We start from the raw sequence: 23,234 nt of genomic DNA, 5'->3' as shown, positions 1-23,234 counted from the left end.
ATTCGGCAAAGTAACGAAGCATTTATTTTTGAAGCGCAAGCTGTCTTTTATACGTTTCATTTTCCGGGATAAGTTACTCCAAACACGGACAGAGGACACAAAGTATTGACGTTCAGTCACCAACAACTGTATTTCATCGGGACAAAGTTTAACAAACGGTAAGATTCTGAAAACATAAGTCTCTCTTTGAGTTATATGGGCTCCTGAGTATTTATAATCTTCTAGAATAACACTAAATATTTAAACTTAAACAAATCGTCAAAAGATACAGATGGAATTTTTTTTTTTGCAAAAACAGAAATGTGGTCATAACGTTTTTTTACAGTAATACGATATTATTATACAAAACATTAAGTTTCCTATGGCACACATTGTCGCAATGGCGCAATGAGTATATAACTCACAACCATACAATAAGGTTGGTGATAAATACGTTTTAGCTAGTAGCACACGAATATTTACTGGTGTAAAGTGTTGAGTAGTCCATACATTTCGTATCATACCATATACTCGTATTTGGCCTATGGCAATAAAGATGTGGTTACTCCATATCAAAGTTCTATTAAATGTAACCCCTAAATTTTTAACAGCTTCCACATATTTAATCACATCGTTATTTAGTCTGACTTCTGTATAGTCTTCAAGCTATCGCTATTTCTTTTATATAACGATACATTGAGATTTATCAGGATTAAGAATTACTTCGTTGTCAGAAGTGCACTTGCTTGTGAGTCTCAAGTCAACAAATCGCAGTCAGGGCTAGGCAAGGATGTCCCCAAGGGGGTGTTTTTTCTCCGCTGCTGTGGTGCTTCGTCGTAGACTCTCTACTAGCGGAAATGCAGGAACTCGGTTTTCATGTCCAAGCATATGCGAACGATGTCTGTGTGCTAACATCGGATAAATCCTTAAGGAGGCTTTGCACGAAAGTGCAGAGGATTCTTGACAAAATCGATGGCTGGTGCATGAGACAAGGTCTTTCCGTTAATCCGAAAAAAACAACCATAGTCTTGTTTACGAGAAAACGGAAATTGTATGGACTCAGTCTTCTAACACTGAAAGGTGTAACACTTGGTCTTTCCGATGAAGTTAAATATCTAGGAGTAATTTTGGATGAGAACTTTCAACACTGATGACGACCTCTGCAAACGAAATAAGGAATACGATTTGAGGGCATGCACCTGGAATGTCCGGTCCCTTAATGGGGAAGGTGCCTCTGCCCGGCTGGTTGATGTCCTCGTGAGAGTAAAGGCTGACATCACTGCCATCCAAGAGATGCGATGGACGGGGCAAGGTAAGAAAAACCTAGGACCTTGCGACGTCTACTACAGCTGCCATGTAAAGGAGCGCAAATTCGGTGTCGGATTTGTTGTGGGAGAGAGACTTCGTCGCCAAGTACTGTCGTTCACTCCGGTGGACGAGCGTCTCGCAATAATCCGCATCAAAGCGCGATTTTTTAACATCTCGCTAATTTGCGCCCACGCCCCGACGGAAGAGAAGGACGATGCGACCAAGGATTCTTTCTATGAGCGCTTGGAACGTTCCTATGAGCGCTGCCCCCGCCACGACATAAAAATCGTGCTTGGCGACTTCAACGCCAGGGTGGGCAAGGAGGGAATTTTTGGTCCCACAGTCGGAAAATTCAGCCTGCACAACGAAACATCCGGCAACGGACAGAGGCTGATCGACTTCGCCGGGGCCCGAAACATGGTAGTCTGCAGCACCAGATTCCAGCATAAAAATATACACCAAGCTACCTGGCTGTCCCCTGATCGAAAAACGCGAAACCAGATCGATCATGTTGTGATAGATGGAAGACACGCTTCTAGTGTATTAGATGTACGTACGATCCGAGGAGCAAACATCGACTCGGATCATTACCTTGTTGCAGCCAAATTGCGCACACGTCTCTGTGCAGCAAAAAACGTACATCTACCTACGCAAAGAATGTTCGACATCGAAAAGCTGCAATCACAACAGACAGCCAGAAGATTCGCCACTCGACTCTCACTCCTGCTCTCGGAGAGCACTGCCCAACACACCGGCATGCGCGAGCAATAGAGCAACATTTCTTGTTCCCTACGTACCGCCGCCGAAGAAGAAATCGGATTCCGGCGAGCCCGAAAAAACAATTGGTACGACGAGGAATGTCAGGCTGCCGCCGAAAGAAAAGATACCGCCTATAGAGCCACGCTGCGATCGGGCGCAACGCGAGCCATGTGGGATCGCTACAGAGAGCTGAAAAAGGAAGAGAGACGTATTATCCGACAGAAGAAACGTGAGGCCGAAATACGTGAGTGCGAGGAGCTTGAGATGCTGGCCAATAGGAACAACGCCCGAAAATTCTACCAGAAAGTTCGGCGGCTTACAGAAGGTTTTAAGACCGGGGCGTTTTCCTGTAAGAACAAAGACGGTGATCTGGTGACTGACGTACAGAGCAATCTTAAATTATGGAGGGAACACTTCTCGAACCTGTTAAACGGTGACAGCTGCGCATGTCATAGAGAATGTGAAGATCCCGATACCCCAATCGTTGACGACGGAATTATCGTTCCGTTACCCGACCATGACGAGGTGAGAATAGCAATATCACGGCTAAAGAACAACAAAGCCGCGGGCGCCGACGGACTGCCGGCTGAGCTATTCAAACATGGCGGCGAGGAGCTGGTAAGGTGCATGCATCAGCTCCTATGCAAAATATGGTCGGATGAAAGCATGCCTGCCGATTGGAATTTAAGTGTGCTCTGCCCAATCCATAAGAAGGGCGATCCTGCAATTTGTGCCAATTACCGCGGGATTAGTCTTCTAAATATCGCCTATAAGGCTCTAGCGAGCGTATTGTGTGAAAGGCTGAAGCCCACCGTCAACCAACTGATTGGACCTTATCAGTGTGGCTTCAGACCTGGAAAGTCTACCATCGACCAAATATTCACAATACGCCAAATCTTGGAAAAGACCCATGAAAGGAGAATCGACACACACCATCTTTTCGTCGACTTCAAAGCTGCATTCGACAGTACGGAAAGGAGTTACCTGTATGCCGCTATGTCTGAATTTGGTATCCCCGCAAAACTAATACGGCTATGTAAGATGACGTTGCTCAACACCAGCAGCGCCGTCAGAATTGGGAAGGACCTCTCCGAGCCGTTTGATACCAAACGAGGTTTCAGACAGGGTGACTCGCTGTCGTGTGACTTCTTTAACCTGATGTTGGAGAGCATCGTACGAGCCACAGAACTTAATCGCTCAGGCACAATATTTTATAAGAGCGTACAATTGTTGGCGTATCCCGATGATATTGATATCATCGGCCTTAACAACCGCGCTGTTAGTTCTGCCTTCTCCAAACTGGATAAAGAGGCAAAGCGAATGGGTTTGGTGGTGAACGAGGACAAAACGAAGTACCTCCTGTCTTCAAACAAACAGTCGGCGCACTCGCGTATCGGCACTCACGTCACTGTAGACAGTTATAATTTCGAGGTTGTAAAAGACTTCGGGTATTTAGGAACCAGCATTAACACCGATAACAATGTCAGCCTTGAAATCCAACGTAGAATCTCTCTTGCCAACAAGTGCTACTTTGGACTAAGTAGGCAACTGAGCAGTAAAGTCCTCTCTCGACGAACAAAACTAACACTCTACAAGACTCTCATCATGCCCGTCCTAACGTATGGCGCAGAAGCGTGGACAATGACAACATCCGATGAAGCGACGCTTGGAGTGTTCGAGAGAAAGATTCTGCGTAAGATTTTTGGACCTTTGCACGTTGGCAACGGCGAATATCGCAGGCGATGGAACGATGAGCTGTATGAGCTTTACGGCGACATAGACATAGCGCAGCGAATAAAGATCCAGCGGCTTCGTTGGCTGGGTCATGTCGTCCGAATGAATACAAACGCTCCGGCTTTGAAAGTATTCGATGCGGTACCAGCTGGTGGTAGCAGAGGAAGAGGAAGGCCTCCTCTGCGTTGGAAAGATCAGGTGGAGAAGGACTTGGCTTCACTTGGTGTGTCCAACTGGCGCCGGTTAGCACGAGAAAGAAACGACTGGCGCGCTTTGTTAAGCTCGGCCAAAATCGCGTAAGCGGTTATCGCGCCAATTAAGAAGAAGAATTTTGGATAAGAAGCTGACTTGGGAGACACACGTTCCACTAAAGGTGAATCGGGCATTGAGGATTTTTCAGCAATGCCGTAGAGCCTTTGGTAAAACCTGGGGTCTGAAACCTGCTGTGGTCCTATGGATATACACAGCACTTATCAGACCAATCATCACTTACGCTTCTGTGGTATGGTGGCGACAGAGCATGGTTAAGTCCACAATCCCGGAACTATACAGGCTGCACGGAAGTGTATGTTTATGCATCAAGGGTGCCATGAGCACAACCTCTGGTGATGCCCTAAATGATATGCTTGATTTGCTCCACCTGGATCTTAAGATACAACAGGAAGCAATAAAAGCAATGTGTAGACTCCATAAATATGGTTTCTGGCACGAAGACGGAGCTTCGGGACACAGAGAAATCTTTAAGTTACTATCTGAGCAGTATCCTCTGTTTTTGGCACCCAAAGACGACCTGACACCCAGATCTGATGCCAGTTTGCTTGAGCAATGGAGCAATCCAGAATGCATGCAGGGAGGTTTGACGGATATTTTCTTTACCGATGGGTCCAAGAATGAAATAAGGTTTGGAACCGGATGGTACTTAAACGATAGTAATAAGTATCACTATGGGGGAAATGGCAACTGTTGTTTTCCAAAACAGAAGTTTTTGTCATCCTGAAAGTAGCTGAATGGATAATCCGATCAGAAAAATGTCAAACTTTCTACTAAAACTTAGAAGGAAAGACATTCGGTCGATGGTCGGTATCATTACAGGACACAACCCATGGGGTCAGCATATGACCACCATTGGAATCATCGAGGACCCAGTGTGTCTGTCATACTTGGAGGAGGCGGGTAGCACCGAGCACTTTCTCTGTGAGTGTCCTGCCTTTGCTAGAGCACGGCTACGAGTTTTGGGTTCCGATGTTATGAGAATGAGTAATATTCGTTCTCTAAAACTGGAGGATATTTACAGATTTGCCAAAGAATCCGGAAAATTCTCACAGGACTAACTATCTCTATCTCTATTCTTTCCTGTCTCTTTCTCTTATACTTTTCTCCTTCCGTCCTTGACTATCCACCCCCTTTCCAGAGCTTTAAATACAATGGGCTTTTTAGCCTGAGTGTTTTAGGAGCCACCAAATCTCCTGGTGCTCCTTAGTTCAACCTTTTCAAATTTCAATTTCAAGCATTTCGATTGGGAATGATACGGATTTGCAGTTTGCACCTTTTGGAATCCATGGATTGCGAAAATTACTGCAAACAGTTAATATTTAAAAAACACTATTTTTTCATATGAAAAATAAGTTTTTGCAGAGGAGAGAAAAATGTAGAAAATTTCAAAAATATAGTCTCAATACGAATATCAATTGTGTCCAGATTTGGATTTTTGAAAACACATGTTTGCAGAGCGGTCCGTAAACACATCCGTTTCGCTTGACAACAGTTTTAATTTTTTTAGTCAATAGCCTCAGCCCTCACCGACCAACACAAATGGTTTGTAAGGTTGAAACGCAAAAGCCGCACAACCTCATGCAGTAATCAACTCTTTTGCAGGTTTTGTGCAAAGCACCATTAAAACATATTAATTGTAGTACACAAAAACAAAAAAAAAATGTTCTTTAGTTTATTTTTTATTAACTAGTTACCATGCAATTTAAAAAAAAAAATGCTTCTATTAGACAGACAGTGTTAAATTATTGGGTAAATAATTTGTGTCGTACACTGTTTATGTGTAGAGTGGAAAATAATATTCCCACTCGGCGCTTCCATGCCACAAAGATTAAAATCCATTAACTTCATTTTATTGTTTAGAATAAGCAGAGGATTTGCGACCACTCTCTTAGCAGGTCCACATCGTGATTAATATCTACAAAGAGATTGAAAGCACTGATTGAACCACATGCAACAGCCAAGTCATCAGTAAATGCTGTAACTATTCCTATGAAATGGAATGAAACTAGTGAGTTAAGCCACAAGTCACACAACACGGAAAAATATTTTTTTATTACGATCTAGGTTTCCTGGTCATGATGGTGACATGAACTGGCGACCTAGATCTTGCGAACTAATGGCACTAGACTACTTTTTAAAAGGTAAAGTCTCTGTGAATAAACCAACAACTACTTCAGAGAAGAAATACGCCTTTTAATCGGGACTGCTAAATTCAATGCGATAATGCGCCAACTCCTTGAAAATTTAAATTCTCGTATGACAGCCCGTAGACGTGCTCATGGCGGACATTTACATTATGTCATTTTTCACATATGAATATATAGGGTGGGCCATGTAAAATTTGCTTTTTGAATCGGCTATAAAAAAAAACTAATCATAATTTTTTCAAACTTCTTTTTTTATTTTGAAGATTGAACATTGTCATTTATGAATGAAAAATAATATCGTTCAAATGACTGCCACGACTGGTTTTACAGTAGGCCATTCGATCAACCCAATTTTTAAGCACATTTTCGATTGTTTGGGCTCCAATTTCATGAATGGCAACTTCGATTTCGTGTTTTAAAGCATCAATCGTCTCTGGATGGTTCGCATAGCATTTGTCCTTAACATGTTTTCTTTTAAAATAACATCTAGGCGCGTCTTTTGAAATATTTATTATACAACTGAACATAATTCAATAAGGGCGTTTCAGTAGAATCCGAAGTGCAGCGTAACAAACAGTTATCAGAAAATCATCGGCTAGTTTGTTCCAATGCGAATTCATTAAAGGTGGTGACACTAGGCCAACAACAACATTTTGTACATTAGAATATCACGTCAAAGTAGAAAACAAAGAAGCTATTTATTTGTGAAGCCAAAATAGAAAAATGAATCAATTCATTTGAGGCGTTGAAATTATTTTAAAATGATCATAATAACTTCATTACAAAATTTTAATTTTAAATTACAATATTTGAATGTAAGTAAAACATTTTTCGTAATTCAATTTTGTGTTGACATCCGAATGTACACAGCGAAAGAAAAAAAAAAAACAAATCAGCTGGCCTGTTGATACCGCTTTTAATAGAGTCGCCTTGATTAGTTCCATACAAAACTTGTTTTTTTTTTACCACAGCTGCAGGTATTGACTCCTCATGAGCAATTAAAGAGCGGGGTGATCTTGACGCGCCATCGTCCTCTATAGCAGCATTGTACACAATTTCCAATTATACATTTAACGGATTCAAAGCTGGAGGTGTGAAGTACTGAAAGCAAAGTTAATTTATATCTGGTGTGTTTATAAAGCTCTACTGAACTCTCTTGTAAACTTGCACTTTCCTACAGCAAATTTTGGTATTAGTCAATATGAAAAAATAGCTATTCAATATAAATATATAGTTATTTCATAACCTACAGTTCTGAGTTCAGGTAATCCATCCAATATTGATGCTGTTTGAATTGATTATACATATGTGTATGTATTATATGTTCGAGAACAACCGCCAGTAGTTTACAATTTAACTTTTGCCTTGGGTGAACGATACCGAATCTGGCACTTCCAGTGTGATAAAGTCTGAAATTATTGGTTATATTAAAAACGTACTATCTTTTTTATTTAATAACATCACATATTAAATTGTATAATTTAACAAATCAACATGTATCTTATTTTTCAATACGTTTAAACAAATAAATATAGAAATTTTAAGTATTGGGCTAGAATTGAAATAAACTACTTTTCAAAATACCTGCGTTCAGTTGCATGATCATCATAGAGAATACATAAACCTAACATTATTTTTCATAAATGTATAACATAGGTAGCAGTTATTACGAGCAAACAATTGGCGGTAGCTATTGAAATTTAATGGAAAGGTTCCCTTAGCGCGTCAGATCTCCCGCCACTTCCTATCGTATTTTTCCTTGCTTGCAGTTCGAAATTCCGCTTGCAGAAACTTGTGCAAACTAAAGCTGCTCTTGTGCTGTTCCTTTCGTATACGCACATAAAATAGAAATAAACAAGAGAAGTAAATGAGTAAATATAATAAAGTTTTCAAACTTCTTACGTCTTCTTTGTTTGCGCCAACGTTCGACTGTTCATATTGTGTACTGGTATTAGACACTGTAATCAGCAGTTTTTCAAGAATAAAATCACAATATAATATCACAAAAGTAACTCATAATTGGAATATTAGATAAGAATTAAGCTCTTAATGTAATTTGAATACTTGTTGCGCGTTTAAAGTCATATCCACTCGATTTTTTAAGCAAATATTAACAATCTGCTTGATATTTTTTTTTGGCAAGCAACCTAGTTCATTCTTAATATTTTCTGAAAAGTTCATCAAATAAATTATTTTTGTTGTTGTGAAACAAAGAATAATTCTGAATATTCAGCGTTATACAACTTTAAAATTACATTTGGGAAAAATTCATTCATAATTCAAACCCAAGTAAAATCTAGTACCATACAAGATTTTATTTGATATATGGGTTAAAACCGCAAATAGAATTTATGCATTATTAGTACATATTTTAGAAATCAAATGCATACATTATTAGACCGAGTCTTGCCTTCAATCAAAATTCAATAATCGGAACAATTGTTCCAAGTGGAACAAATCCAAGAGACTGTGAGCTCTTTATATTTGATTACGAAAAATTGGATTCAAGGACATCTTGAATTTTCTGAAGTGGTTATAACACAATCTTCAAACACAAATAGTCGTAGGTAGGATTTGCATGTAGTTTCAAATAAAAAAAAAAAAACTATAAAAAAGGCCCGAAAATTGTTTCTTGATTCCTTGCAAGGACGATAGATTACTAGGTTTTACTATCCGCAAGTAACCAAGGATGATGGATTACCAGGTTTAGCCATCCCCTATGGTGTTGCCGGGACTCGGCAACAGAATTCTGTCCGCTCATTTGTCGTTGTTCAGACGACAACAAAGTAACATGAGTGAAGACTGTGTTGAATTTTTTTTTTGTATATCACGAACACAATCTCAGTTTTTTCGTAAACAAGCCGCTGTCATAATCCTGTTACGTTAGGCAATCAGCTGCTTCTTTTAAATTCGCTGAAAGCCGGTGAACGGTCTGATCTTGGTCACACCTCATTTGCATTACTCATTTACTATTACATAATTACATAATACTTATTTTTATATATTATTATATATTAAAATTCCATTATATTTCAAATCTGTCATTACGTGTAAGTCTCACAATTCCTTAATACATGGCACTTTTATTCTCATTATACATATACCTACATATATTCTCCTTTTAATATTGCACTCCCGTGTTCATTATCCACATTTTTTATATTACACTCATACAGATTGTACATCAAAGTGTAACCCCTTATTTACTTCTAATAGATATTATGTTGCTGAAACTTATAAAAAATATTTATAGCATGATCCTTTAGCAATATTTAAAATTAATCAGAATAATGGCCTATATATAGTATAGAATGTATCATTAATACATCCAATCGACCCTTTATAAAATCCAACAGGAAATGGTTTAGATTGTTATTCTGATATCCGTTTTGTTTTTCTTAAATTTAAAGTATATATCTTATATATATCTAATGGATTCATTTAAAACTCAAGAACATAATTTTTTTCACTTATATATATGCATATATTTATAATTGTCGCGTACCCCCTTTTTTGGGTATTTGGCCGAGCTCCTCCTCCTATTTGTGGCGTGCGTCTTGAGGTTGATCCACAAATGGAGGGATCTAGAGTTTCAAACCGACACAGAATAGCAGATATTTTTTATGAGGAGCCATTTCATGGCAGAAATACACTCGGAGGTTTGCCATTGCCTGCCGAAGGGCGGCTGCTATTAGAAAAAAACCTTTTTCATCATTTTGGTGTTTCACCGAGTTATTTGTAGCTTAAACTCGTTACTTGTGATGCTCGTGCCTTGCCAACACCCTTTGCGTTCTATTTGTTCTCAATGTTGTTATTGACTGTAGACTAAAAACTAACAATTGCAAGATATGTGAACACGGCGGGAACATCATTAGAGAATTGGGAAAGTAGAAGCAACAAAAGTCCCTCTGTATAAACGCAGTATAATGTAACTCTCTAAGAAAAGAGTTGACAGCATTGAAAATAGTGAGCCAATTTTATGAGGTATAACTATACTCGCTTGCTCCATAACTCTGTTGTTGCTTTCACATGGAAATTTTTCGTCAAGTGAGCAGAGTCCAGAGATTGAAAGCAGAGAAGTTGCGAATCGAAGGCGCCTGCAATATATGAATGATGGTGCAAAAGAGCTGTGAAATAAATGCGTAAAAATAAAAATAGTATACAACAAACCAGCGTGGCAGCGGCTTTTATCAAGGACTCTGAGGTGAAATAATAGCGGCTGGGCGAATTCGCTTGATCTTCCAACGAGTTTGTTGTTTGCCTATTATCCACAAGTATTACTATTATTTGCCTAGCACACGTTTGCTTGCGTCTTGCGATTATTATCCCATGATTTTCCTTATACGAAGATTCCGCAACGGAAGTTCGATGCGCTAATGTTTTATACACCTTTATTTCCAATTCACAAAATACTTATGAAATGAATGTTAATGTGCTAGCAGCTATATGATTACATCCATATGCATTACACCCATATGATGATTTCGAGGATTACAAGGTGGTAATAGTTTGCTCAGCGGCAGTACTGATTCTAAATAATAAATAATTCTCTGATTCTAATACATAATTTCTGGACCCTCAACTATTATGTTTATCTTCTTCCTCACTTTCTTCATTCTATAACCGGCCTCCACTCGCTCAAAACTAATTATAATTTTATTATATTGGAGTTAATTTAGATCGTGAGGAATCTAAGTGCATTTAATTACCTTGATCTTGTTCTATTCGAACGTGACGAACACAATTATTTAGTTTAAAGCTTAGGGAGAAAATGTAATGGTCGTCAGAACTGTCTCGTACAATAAAGCTTCCATCTGGTTCAGTAGAAAGAACTTTCTCCGCTGCTTCGCTTGATAACGGGCCCCAGTACCATCCATACTTTTAAGGAAAACAAAATGAATCAATGCATATTGTAAAATAAAATATCATATAACATTTTTTATTCTTACATCCTTTACTTTCTCAATACTGGAAGTAAATTGTAGGGACCTTGCTTCCTGTTTTCTCTTCGAATTTCCTTTGCATTGCGCCATTTTCGAGTCAGCTTGTCAAAATAATGAAATTAAACAAATGTATTTATTAAAATCAAATTTGAAGAAGGTTCTGGTATATGGATCTAAAACTAAAAGTTGTTCACTAACTGTTTCAAAAAGAATTTGTAATACAACATAAGAATAGTATACGGTTTTCCACGGTGCAAGAAAAGAAAAAATGCTACAATTTTCTCTTTCAACTTAAAACGTCTCTCCATAATTCCTCTAAGTTGAATTACTGGACCGCTAAATAAAAATCACACACTCAAACTACACATCTTGGTTATTTTATTTAATTTCAATACTTAATCACTTTACCATACGTTTACACGGCCACACGCTCTACTTAAGATTGATTACTTTGGCCGCGTGATCTTTGCTTATATACATGTACTTAACAACTATCGTAATTTCTATATGTGGCCACTCATATCTTGTGTGTTGTCTTCTGGTATTCTAGATTTTTTTTAGTAATTCATTCGATCGGTATTGCCAGTAGTTTCGCGAACATTCGTGATTTGCCACAATATACAATACAATATTAGCTGACTTGGATTCACCAACACCTAACGAGTATCGAAGAAAAAAAAAATGCCCTTGTATTCAACCTTGCACATGGTTTAGCAGCACTGCATTATTTTCGTTTTGACAAGCCGTGATGTGATTATATTTATTTTCAAAGCGTCTTGTGTGTAAGTACGTAAACTGTTTCAAATGAGAAGCAAGTTTAATAAAGCGCGCTAGTCGTTTCTGTCTCGTGCCAACCAGCACAAGTTGGGCACACCAAGTATCTCACCTTGTCTTGGTCGGGTAGCGGAACGACAGTTCTGTCGTCAACATTCACATTCTCTGTGACATGCGCAACTTTCACTATTCAATAAGTTCGAAAAGTATTCCGTCCATAATTTAAGCACGCTCTGGCTGTCATTCCCCAGATCACCGTCTTTGTTCTTACAGGTTCTTAAAACCTTCTGTAAGCCGCCGAACCTTGTGATAGAATTTTCGGGCGCTGTTCCTATTGGCCAACATCTCAAGCTCGTCGCACTCACGTATTTCGGCCACTCGTTGCTTCCTTCTGATAATACGACTCTCTTCCTTTCGTCTCGCAACCTTTCTTTGCGCAGCAGCATGGCATTCCTCGTCGTACCAATTGTTTTTTGGGCTCGCTGAAATCCGATTTCTTCTTCGGCGGTGGTACGTAAAGAACGAGAAATGTTGCTCCATTGCTCGCGCATCCCGGATTGTTGGATAATACTCTCCGAGAACAATAGTGAGAGTCGAGTGGCGAATCTTCTGGCTATCTGCTGCGATTGGAGCTCTCCGATGCCAAGTAGTTAAAGTAGTAGTTAAATGTACGTTTTTCGTTGTAGAGAGGTGCGTGCGTAATGTGTCTGCAAATGATCCGAGTCGATGTTGGGTCCTCGGGTTTGTAGAGGGAATTTTTGGGCGGATTGTTCTTCTCTTCCGTCGGGGCGTGGGCACAAATGAGCGAGATGTTAAAAAATCGTGCTTTGGTGCGAATTATTGTAAGACTCTCGAAGTGAACGTAAGTACTTGGCGACGAAGTCTCTCCCACAACAAGCACCGAATTTGCGCTCCTCTACATAGCAGCTGTAGTAGACGTCACAAGTTCCAATGTTTCTCTTGCCTTGCCCCATCCATTGCATCTTGAATGGCAGTGATGTCAGCCTTTGCTCTTACCGAGGACATCAACCAGCCGGGCAGAGACACTTTCCCCATTAAGTAGTAGTCTTTAGTTCGTTCGCAATTTTTACATAGCGGATCCCAAACCCAACGCACAACCAGATATTCTGAGTTGCTTCGCCTTCTCAAATTAGCTCACTCTCATACGGATGTTTCGGAGCTACCCAGAAGATACTTGGGCGAAGACTGCAAGTTGTGAGCTGCTTGGACCATATGCAGAAGAATCGTCCTGGCCACTCCCAAGTTAAGGGCGTTTACTGCTCAAATCTTTACACAAATCAAATACACAGTTTGCTATAACATAGGGTTTGGTTCGGTGGAAGGTGCGGCACCTGAAATCGTAGTGTAAAAAGGCAAATGAATCGCTCAGGTGCAGGCTTATTGGATAAGCTGACGGTGAAAGCATTAAAGACAGTTAAGTTGTAAAAATTTTAAATGTTTTATTAACATCGAACTAATATTGAAAAGAAATATTTAAAAATCGTCCATGTACTGAGCTTTACCAGTAGTTGTACTAAACACGAATGTTCTCTTCGCTTTAAAGGAACCTTTAGAAGTAAAAAGACAATAAAGTGAAGAAAAATGAAAGGAACAAAAATGTATTAAAAACAAATGGAACACATGAAAAATTGGCTCACATAAAATCAATAATTAATTGAGAAATTTTTTATTTAGCCACATGTATTGAAATGACCTTATTATATTTAAGAAATATAATTTTTTGAAGTGTTAAGATATACAAATACATATACCTTCTGCTCAAATATGAACGAGACGTTATCAATAAAACGGTCCGCGGATGACATATGGCAAAAATAAATTTTTTGTAATATATTTTGGTAGGACTGTTATAAGCTTACATGGCAAATTTCAGCGTGATATGTCACATAGTTTGTTTTCTGTGCTGCTGTAAACAAGTCAAGCTCGAGTGTATACCTACATATATGCATTTAGTTTTAAAAAATGAGAAATCATTTGCTTGCTCTATTAAAAAATTTGAAGCAATATACATTTGTCATGGAGGACTTACATTTTTTGTCCTTTTATTTTTTGCATATACATAAATATCTACAGTGGCTCATTAAAGAACTCGGACTCCCAAGTGATATGGTTTTAAATTAAATTTGCCACATTTATTTTCGTTCTTCAAGCGTATTTTTCAAAACTACAAAAAACATAAGCAAACTTCAACTCATTCGTACATGTAAAATACGAACATAAAAACTTAGCCAAATACATGACAAAAAAGAACTCAGACATTTATATAAGGTAGAGTTAGGCAAATAATATTTAAGAAAAAATAATATAATTAATATTTAGTCGGCAATCCTTTATTTTTTCTCATAGCATTCAGTATTGTTAGCATGGATTCGACCAGCTTCTTGCATGTTAAAGGATCTTTTTCCCCCCACTCTTCTTTAATAGCATCTTCTAGTTCTTTCTTGTTTCTATTTAATAACATGCCCACAGATGTGCACTTACATTGATGTCTGGAGATTGTGGAGGTGTTTCATTAATGAGGCACAAATTTCCAGCACCAGCAGCGGACATACAACCCCATAACATTACCGACCCATCCCCATGTTTAACTGTCGGACGTAAGTTTTTTCCAGCAACTCTTCATTAGGTCTTCTCCACACATATGATTGTCTATCTGACCTGAATATGTTAAACTTGCTTTCATCTACAAATAAAACGTAGTTCCAGAACTCGAAATCTTTATCATGGGAACGCGAATTTTATTTTCTTGTAACGGTTAATTTCGTTGATGAAAGGTTTCTTTCCATAATTATTATTTCGCAACACTATATGTATACATTCGGGGTTGAAGTAACTATTAAGGAGTTGGGCGATTTCTGTTGCGAGCTTAGGAGCGCTCAAATCTGGATTTTTTAATCTGTTGCACTATCCACCGTTCATCTGCATCCGAAAATAGTTTGATCATCCCAATTTCTTCTTATTTTCGACGGTTTTTGTTTCTTTGAAACGTTTTATCACGTCGTGTACAGTCGAACGGGGCTATCCACTATTCCTGCGATTTCCCGAACGGTTTTACTCTTTTCATGATTACTAAATTTCTGACTTCAATAGAGCTTTGTCCACGCTGTCTACCCATGTATACAATTTGGACTTTTATTCAACAATATACGACCGAAATTTTATTTTAATTTATTACGTTTGGTTCTTTCTTTTCACTGTTCTATCAAGAGCAAATTAATTGTGGGATTCCCCGTTTTAAAGTGCCAAACAATCGCAATAATGCCAGCTGTCCGATTTTTTTTCTGACACCAATTTTGCTGCATGATAAATTTTTTATAACAAGGAGGTAATGAATTTGCAAATTATTATTACTGTTTTTAAAATCCTATTTGAATACCCAATAAAAAACATAAAGATAAAAATATTTAACTTGCATTTCTTACACAAATTTTGTATTTGAAGCTGCATAATGTAGATGAAGTTTTCTTAGGTGCATACGAGTATTATGTAAGCACAAAAACATATGCCAATGTATGAAATTTTCATGTACACCGGTGTAAACTGTGAGATCGCTTGTGTAAACGAAGGAAGAATTTTAAAGAGTATATAATTTAAATAGATACACTTTATAAAAAATGCTCTTTGTTTTATAAAACTGTAAAAGTTATTCTGGCGAAGATAGAGATAAATAAACTTAATTTATTAACATACGTATAAATTTGTAGACACTAAGAACTCAGAAGCATTTGAGAGGGCGGGACTAAAATTACAAGGGCAAGAAGCATACTTATTTTTGGCAATCGAGAGCACAGCCGCAAATCATCCAGGCATTAGATACGTACGAAACAGTATTGGTATTGAAGTTGAACGCGCAGTTCCTAACGGCGAAATTTAAATTCAACAGAACCATTATGTGAAGGAGTTGCTTGGAACATGAGCGATTGTAATGGGGCACCAACTCCATATTGCAGTGGAACAGTTTTAGCGAAGTTGAATAATTATGAATGTAAAGACTTCAAAATGGCTGAATATATGTAAATTCTTAGTTGGTGGTTTATCATACTTAGCAACTACATACATATTATATATCGAGGCCAGACATTGCTTATAGAGGTTCGAAGCTATCACAATTTCATAGCCACTCACATACTGAACATTTTAAATCTGCAAAACGAGGTACATAAATCCGAAGAATTTTATAACCTACAAATCGGGCATAGAAAATGTATCTTGTGATACAGATGCTGATTGGGCTATTATAAAATATTTTTCAGACTGACGGTTTAATCGGTTGGGAGCCTAAAAAGCAGTCTATCTCTTACCACAATAGAAGCTGAGTATATAGCAATCAGTTAATCAGCAAAATAGGTTTCCTTTCATAGTAACTTATTGCGCGAGATGAATTGCCTGGAGGGGGCTACTACTATCTATTGCGAAAAGCGCTCAATTAATTTGCTGTTAAAAACTTTGTCTCAACTAATCGTAACAAATACATACGGTGTTGATTTTGAATAAAATACAAATTATTGTCATTTCTGTCTATTATGATAATATTGGTATGGCTCAATTACGTATGGAATAAAATATCGGCCAAATGGCCGCCGCGGCCTCGGCGGCACACCTCCATCCGATGGTCCAAATTTTCGATGACGCTGAAGCTTAATTAAGGTTCTATGCCGTTAACGTGCCGAATTACGAGTAGATGGTGGTAGCATAGGAATACCCAATTTGCATTGAATAGTTCAGGTGGAGAAGGACTTGGTTCAATTGATGTGTCCAATTGGCGGCAATTAGCACGAGAAAGAAACGAGCGGCATGCTTTGTTATCGCGACAAGCAAACACAAGTAGAAACCACGTCGATTCTACCAATCGATGCAATCTATACCTGATGATCGTGCACTTAAATCAAAATAAAATTAGAGTCAAATGAGCGAGATATAAAGTTTTTCTTCACCGAAATACTATAGTAAATCTTCGAGTGCTTTAAATTTAATGCCAATAGTTGAAGGTGACAAATAAAGGGTGGTTTAGTTTTAAAGGCCGGTGTTGGTTTTAAATAAAATACAGGAAATTATTATCATTTCTCTTTATTATGATAATACTGGCATGGCTCAATTACGTATGGATTAAAATATTGGCCAAATGGCCACCGCGGCATCAGCGGCACACCTCCATCCGATGGTCCAAATTTTTGATGATGCTGAGGCATAATTGAGGTTCTATGCCGTTAATGTGCCGAATTATCTCATCCTTTAGCTCTTGAATTGTTGCTGGCTTATCGACGTACACCTCTTCTTTCAAATAACCCCAAAGAAAGAAGTCCAACGGTGTTAAATCACATGATCTTGACGACCAATTGACATCGCCGCGACGTGAGATTATTCGGCCACCAAATTTTTCGCGCAAAAGAGCCATTGTTTCCTGTTGAAACCACATATCGTCCACATCCATATCTTCCAATTCGGGCCATAAAAAGTTCGTTATCATCTCACGATAGCGAACACTATTCACAGTAACTGCCTGTCCGGCCTCATTTTGGAAAAAATACGGCCCAATGATGCCGCCGGCCCATAAACCGCACCAAACAGTAACTCTTTGTGGGTGCATTGGTTTTTCGGGAATCACTCTTGGATTATCATTCGCCCAAATGTGGCAATTCTGCTTATTGACGAATCCACTGAGGCGAAAATGTGCCTCATTACTGAAGATGATTTTCTTCGAAAATTGGTCATTCACTGTTGCCATTTTCTGCCACCATTCTGACCATTGACGACGCTTGAAATGGTCAAGAGGCTTTAGTTCTTGAGGCAATTGCACCTTGTAAGCGTGTATATGTAAGTCTTTATCAACGACGAGCGTGAGAGGTGCAATTGTTGGGCACGACGACGAGTTGAGGTGGACGGCTCTTCAACCACACTATCGCGAACAGCAGCAATATTTTCTGCAGTACGAGCTGTACGAGCATGCACTGGTGTTTACACATCTCCTACATACCCGGTTTGCTCAAACTTTTGCACAATTTTTCCGATTGTACGCACATTTGGACGATTAAATTGAACGAAAAAATCACGAAGTGCGCGATATGCCTTTTGATTTGAACGCCCGTTTTCATAATAAGCCTGAATAACTTTAACGCCTGAAATTGAAAAATGTTAAATGAACTGCAGAAAAAAACTTGACGTTTAGGTGTGGTTCACATTCAACATTTATTACAGAATTATACGCAGCAAACGAAATTGATATTGTACAGATTCTTCAGCCCTCATTTTGTTTAAAATATTTAACAAGAAATGTCTAGAAAGGTTTTTATTGTCTCGTTGTCTTCAATCCAATACCATTGCATATACATAGCTTTAGTGTGGGAATAATGTTCTTATTAGGGCTGTTAGCGGCTTTCTCCAAGTTCTGTTGAGTCCATTGTGGTTATATAGCATTATTTTTGTCTCATCATAAAAAAACATCATCCCAATATTCCATTCTTTTTAGTCTGCCACTGGAGTGTTTTAACTATAACCGATTTTCGTTTTCTGCGCGATTTATAGTGTTCTACACTGCCTTCGTATTAACAGAAACTATTTCATCCATTTGTTGGTTTACCTTTATGGTTATTATAATAAACCCATTGTATAACATATTTTCACTCGTACGATAAACCAGCATTATTGTAAAAACTGTTTCTTATTAATGCGATGTAATGAACTGTACGAATCAGTACCTCGCGTACCAACTCTAAATGCAGCAGTAACCAAAAATATACAAAAAAAACATAGTATACCGTTAAGTTTATGGTATCTTTTTATGTTTCTTCGCGTTGTGAAACAATTTTGAGACAACCCAAAAAATGACGCATTTTGGTTTTTGTTGTTTTTGCATATTGCGTGTTCAATTTTTGTTTAGGCATAAAAAAGAAGCCGTCAGCAAAGAGTTCTCCTACAAGAAAAGGAATTTAAAGAAATATGGTGTTATCTAATCTACAAAGAAAATAATGACACTGTATAATAGTAAATTGTGAAAAGAATTATGAGACATACTGGACGCACTTTGAATTCACATATTTACAGCTTCCGGTGGGACTGGCTTTGGCAGCGTTTGTCAACAAAACACAAGGTCACCCCATAAATTAGTGGATTTGATGTGGAGTATCAGTATTTCTCACTTGAACAACTGCATTGTATATTTAGCAGACGGAAAACACAGAAATGTCGTATATCCACAAGCACTCAAATAAGTAAATATAATTAAAGCGACGCTTTGAAAAATTTTCCCCATGAAATGAACAAGTTGCAATAAAAGTTATATAATAGGGGATTATTTTAATCTAGCTCGTTTACACAATAGTATGAAATGCGAAAAGCTATACTGAAATATATTATATATATACATATATATTCCTTCCAGAATGGTTTCCTAACTGACGCGATATACACACATTCTTTTAAAGCCTTTGATAAAATCTTCCATACGATTTTAGTAACTAAATTGGCTTGTCTCGGTTTTCATTCAACTTTCTTTGATTGGATTCGATCCTATTTAATAAAGAGATGCAGTACTGTAGGTATCGATGGAGTTTCTTCGAAACAGTATATCGCCACCTCTGGTGTACCTCAGGGTAGTATTTTAGCACCTTTGTTATTTGTTTATTAATGATATTTCTTCGTGTTTTTCCTTCGCTAATTTCATTCTCTATGCTGATGATCTAAAAGTGTACGCTGAAATAAGAAATTTTAGTGATTCAGCAGTCCTATACTCCGAGTTGAATAATTTATTTTCCTGGTGCCTTATGAATCGTCTATTTCTTAATATTGAAAAATGTCATAAAATAACATTTTCTAAGCTTCAAAACCCCCTTAAGGGGTAACACCACTGTAGAAATTTCAAAAAATTGATTTTTTTTTATAAGCTTAAAAAATTCTTTGAACGTTTTAAAATACAGAACAAACAGTTTTATATGTTACCGAAGTTTATTTCATAAATATTTTAAGCTTTTTACCAAGCGTTAGTGACTGCTACCTAACGACTTCTCCAAATTTCCAAACTTTAAACGCGTTTTTCTCAAAACACGTTTTCTGAAATTGGCACGCAGCATAACTCAAACAATTTTAAATATTTTTAATCAGGTTTTTCACTACGTCTGTATAATAACCTTCTTAAGAGAAGAGCGTAGGGGATTTTCGATAGATTAATTTAAACGATTGTTATAATTATTTAAGTGCCGCTTTTTTCGTCCAAAATAGAGTTTTTTCCTTCAAATGCTTGCTAATTACACAAAAATAAATATTTTTTAAATCCCATAGCTATTCTTATCTAGATTAAGAAAAAAAATGTTTCTTTGTTCCAGATTAAAATTTGCACCCTCTGTGCTGCGTGCCGCGGAGCTCCTTCGAGAGAAACCACATTACGCAAATGTCTCCAATACCGCCATTTTGTAAAATTTTTCGATCAAACTTTGTAGTTTTGTATTTTAGTATATAAGTAATAACTTCCCAAATCAGAGTGATTGTTTTCCCTTTCCTTCTATACAAAAAAATTCTTTAAAAATCGTGTTTATTTTACGCGTGTACAGTGGTGTTACCTCTTATCATTTCAATTTTACATATCTCGCTTCCTCCGATCTAATAAAAGATTTAGGGGTTTTCTTTGATTTAAAGTTTAATTTTATCACGCAGCTAAATTATGCCGTTTCCAATTCTCTTTCTATGCTCGCTTTTGTTAGACGTCACTCATCGCACTACGTTTGTTCGGTCCAAATTAAATTATGCTTATTTTAATTGGAGACCTTATCATGCAGTCCATATAAATCGAGTGGAGAGGGCTCAAAAAATGTTTGTGCGGTTCGCACTACATTTATTTATTTTATTTATTTATTTATTTATTTAATTAATTAATAGTCTAAAAATTACAGTATTTCTTACAGACTATGAAAACAGATTAATGCTGAATAAATTAATCAAAGTAAAATTAAACTTATAATTAACTAGTTTCAATTGTAATAAGTGAAAGAAAAAGAATACATTTTTTAGAATTTACAGAAGAAGATTAGATTAATACTAAGAATTTAGTTCAACAATTCATTTAGAACCAATTTGAAGTGATTCTTTGTGGAACAGAAATCTAGGCCAGTATGATTTGAAAGCGAATTAAGATCACCCAGAGTTCTAGAGATCGGAGCATTGGAAGCATAATTAGTTCTTGCCATCCCTAACCAGAAAAAATCAAGATTCCGTAAACTTCGCTGAGGAATATTGAAATTGATTTTCTCGAGTAGCGATGGGGAGTCAATAACCCCATTTATCAAATCGAAGAGGAAAGTAATGGAGAGAATAGTCCTTCTAATATCTAGTGATTTTAGATTTATAAGCAAGCACCGACTTTTATAGGATGGAATTGGATCAGTGAAATTTAAAGAACGCAATGCATAACGCACAAAAGCTTTCTGGACACGTTCAAGCCTACTAATATGACAAGCATAATATGGTCTCCAAATAAAGACGGCATATTCCAACTTGGAACGCACCAGAGACGTATACAACAACTTTAGAGTATATGGATCAACAAAGTCTGAACTAAAACGTCGAATAAACGCAAGTACGGAATAAGACTTTGAAATAGTGTGATTTAAATGTTTTTGAAAAGAGAATTTAGAATCAAATACCACACCAAGATCAGTAATTTCACTTCGATGAGATAAGCTAGAACCACAAATGTGGTAGGAAGTGGGTATAAGAGAACAAGATTTAGAATAGGAAATATAAAAACACTTGCTTATATTTAAATCTAACTTATTTCTTTTACACCAAGAATCAACGTTATCTAAATCAGATTGAAGGTTTAAAGAGTCCACTGTACTTGCAATCCTCGAGTATATCTTTAAATCATCGGCATACAAGAGAAAATTTGCGTTATTAAAACAACTAGAAATGTCATTAATAAAAAGTATAAAAAGTAAGGGACCCAGTATACTTCCCTGAGGTACACCAGAGGACGCAATAAAAGAAATAGATGACACACCATCAACATTAACAACACATTTCCGAGAGGAGAGATAGGATTTAATCCATTTTAAAAGAGTGGAATGGAATCCTATAGCACTCAATTTGGAAATTAAAACCCTGTGATTAACCTTATCAAATGCTTTTGAAAAGTCTGTGTAAACAGCATCAACTTGAGTTTTTTTTTTAAACGATGATATACAATATTCAGAGAACACAGCAAGATTTGAAACAGTAGATCTACCTTTCATGAAGCCGTGTTGGTCTACTGAAATATAACGACTAACTACGAAATAGATTTTATCTTTCACTATTAATTCAAATAATTTTGAAACCGTGGATAATTTGGCAATTGGTCTATAATTATCAATATTGTTTTTATTTCCACTTTTGAATACTGGATTAATGGTTGTTACTTTCCAGGCATCTATGAATTCTCCTCGATCGAGGGATTTGTTAAACATTAACAAAAGTGGATAGGCAATTGCAGAGCAATTTTTAAGAAGATACGAAGATAGCCCATCTACATCAGATTTTGTTGATGTTTTGAGTTGCCGAATTCCATCTTCGATATCAGAAAGCGTAAAAGTTAACGAGCCAATATTGATTGAGGAATTCATGCTCGAATGAAACTCATCAATTAAATCAAAGTCTACTTGAAAATTTGAACAAAAAAAATCTGCGAAAAGATTGGCTGCATCTGTAGAAGTATGTGCTTGAGTTTCGTTATAGAAGACAACCGAAGGAATACTTGAGCATGATTTCCTGGATCTAACATAACGCCAGAAGGAACTAGGATTTGATTTAATGTCCGATTCGAACTTGAGAATATAATTTCGCTTTAAGTCCCTATCCAAAGATTTAAGTTCTCTAGAGAAATGTAGATATTTATCTTTATCTGTGATGGAATGAGATCCGAAACCATCATACGAATCCCGCTGTCGTTTGATTAGTCTCCTTGAAGAAATTTTCGCCGTTGCAAGATTTTCGCGTTGGCTTTAGTAGGACATTATATCATGTCAATGCGCCTCTCGTTAATTATCTCTCCACTCTTTTGGATTTCCCCTTTTCTAGTGCCAAACATGTATTTCAAAGGCAATTAAAAAATTACTTTCTATGTAAGAAATAAAAATAATATCTAGTATATATTTGTTATTTTAGTTTCTTAATTATTAATTTCGTTAAAATTCAATTATAACTTGTATATATTTTTAACTATTTAATGGTTTCTTATGTTGATAATCTAATTTTTTCTACACTTTTTAATATTAAATATTGTAAATTTATATTTTAGTTCTTAATTTTTATCTAAATGTCTGTTCTGAAT

At 37.1% G+C, this 23,234-nt stretch overlaps 1 protein-coding gene across 8 annotated transcripts in view; it reads right to left on the bottom strand.

The window, feature by feature from the left end:
• The window catches only part of LOC128858560 (probable cyclin-dependent serine/threonine-protein kinase DDB_G0292550), an 85,947-nt gene that overhangs the window by 8,586 nt on the left and 54,127 nt on the right, over positions 1 to 23,234 (bottom strand). For 4 of the 8 annotated variants that reach the window (XM_054094950.1, XM_054094946.1, XM_054094948.1 and 1 more), the window contains exons 5-6: positions 11,150 to 11,244; positions 10,910 to 11,078 (exon numbers count right to left, since the gene is read on the bottom strand). The exons of 1 other annotated variant lie outside the window; for it this stretch is intronic. In XM_054094950.1, the coding sequence (XP_053950925.1) occupies positions 10,910 to 11,078; positions 11,150 to 11,244 (264 nt within the window). Of the gene's footprint in view, positions 1 to 6,968; positions 7,302 to 7,450; positions 7,610 to 10,574; positions 10,845 to 10,909; positions 11,079 to 11,149; positions 11,245 to 23,234 lie in introns of those variants that run through there. 3 more of the 8 variants (XR_008454029.1, XR_008454030.1, XM_054094952.1) reach the window with 3 other exon arrangements.

This window comes from Anastrepha ludens, chromosome 3 (assembly GCF_028408465.1).
Source record: "Anastrepha ludens isolate Willacy chromosome 3, idAnaLude1.1, whole genome shotgun sequence".
NCBI classification, from domain to species: domain Eukaryota; kingdom Metazoa; phylum Arthropoda; class Insecta; order Diptera; family Tephritidae; genus Anastrepha; species Anastrepha ludens.
The sequence above is the reverse complement of the archived record's forward strand: the minus strand, read 5'-3'. Positions and strand labels throughout refer to the sequence as shown.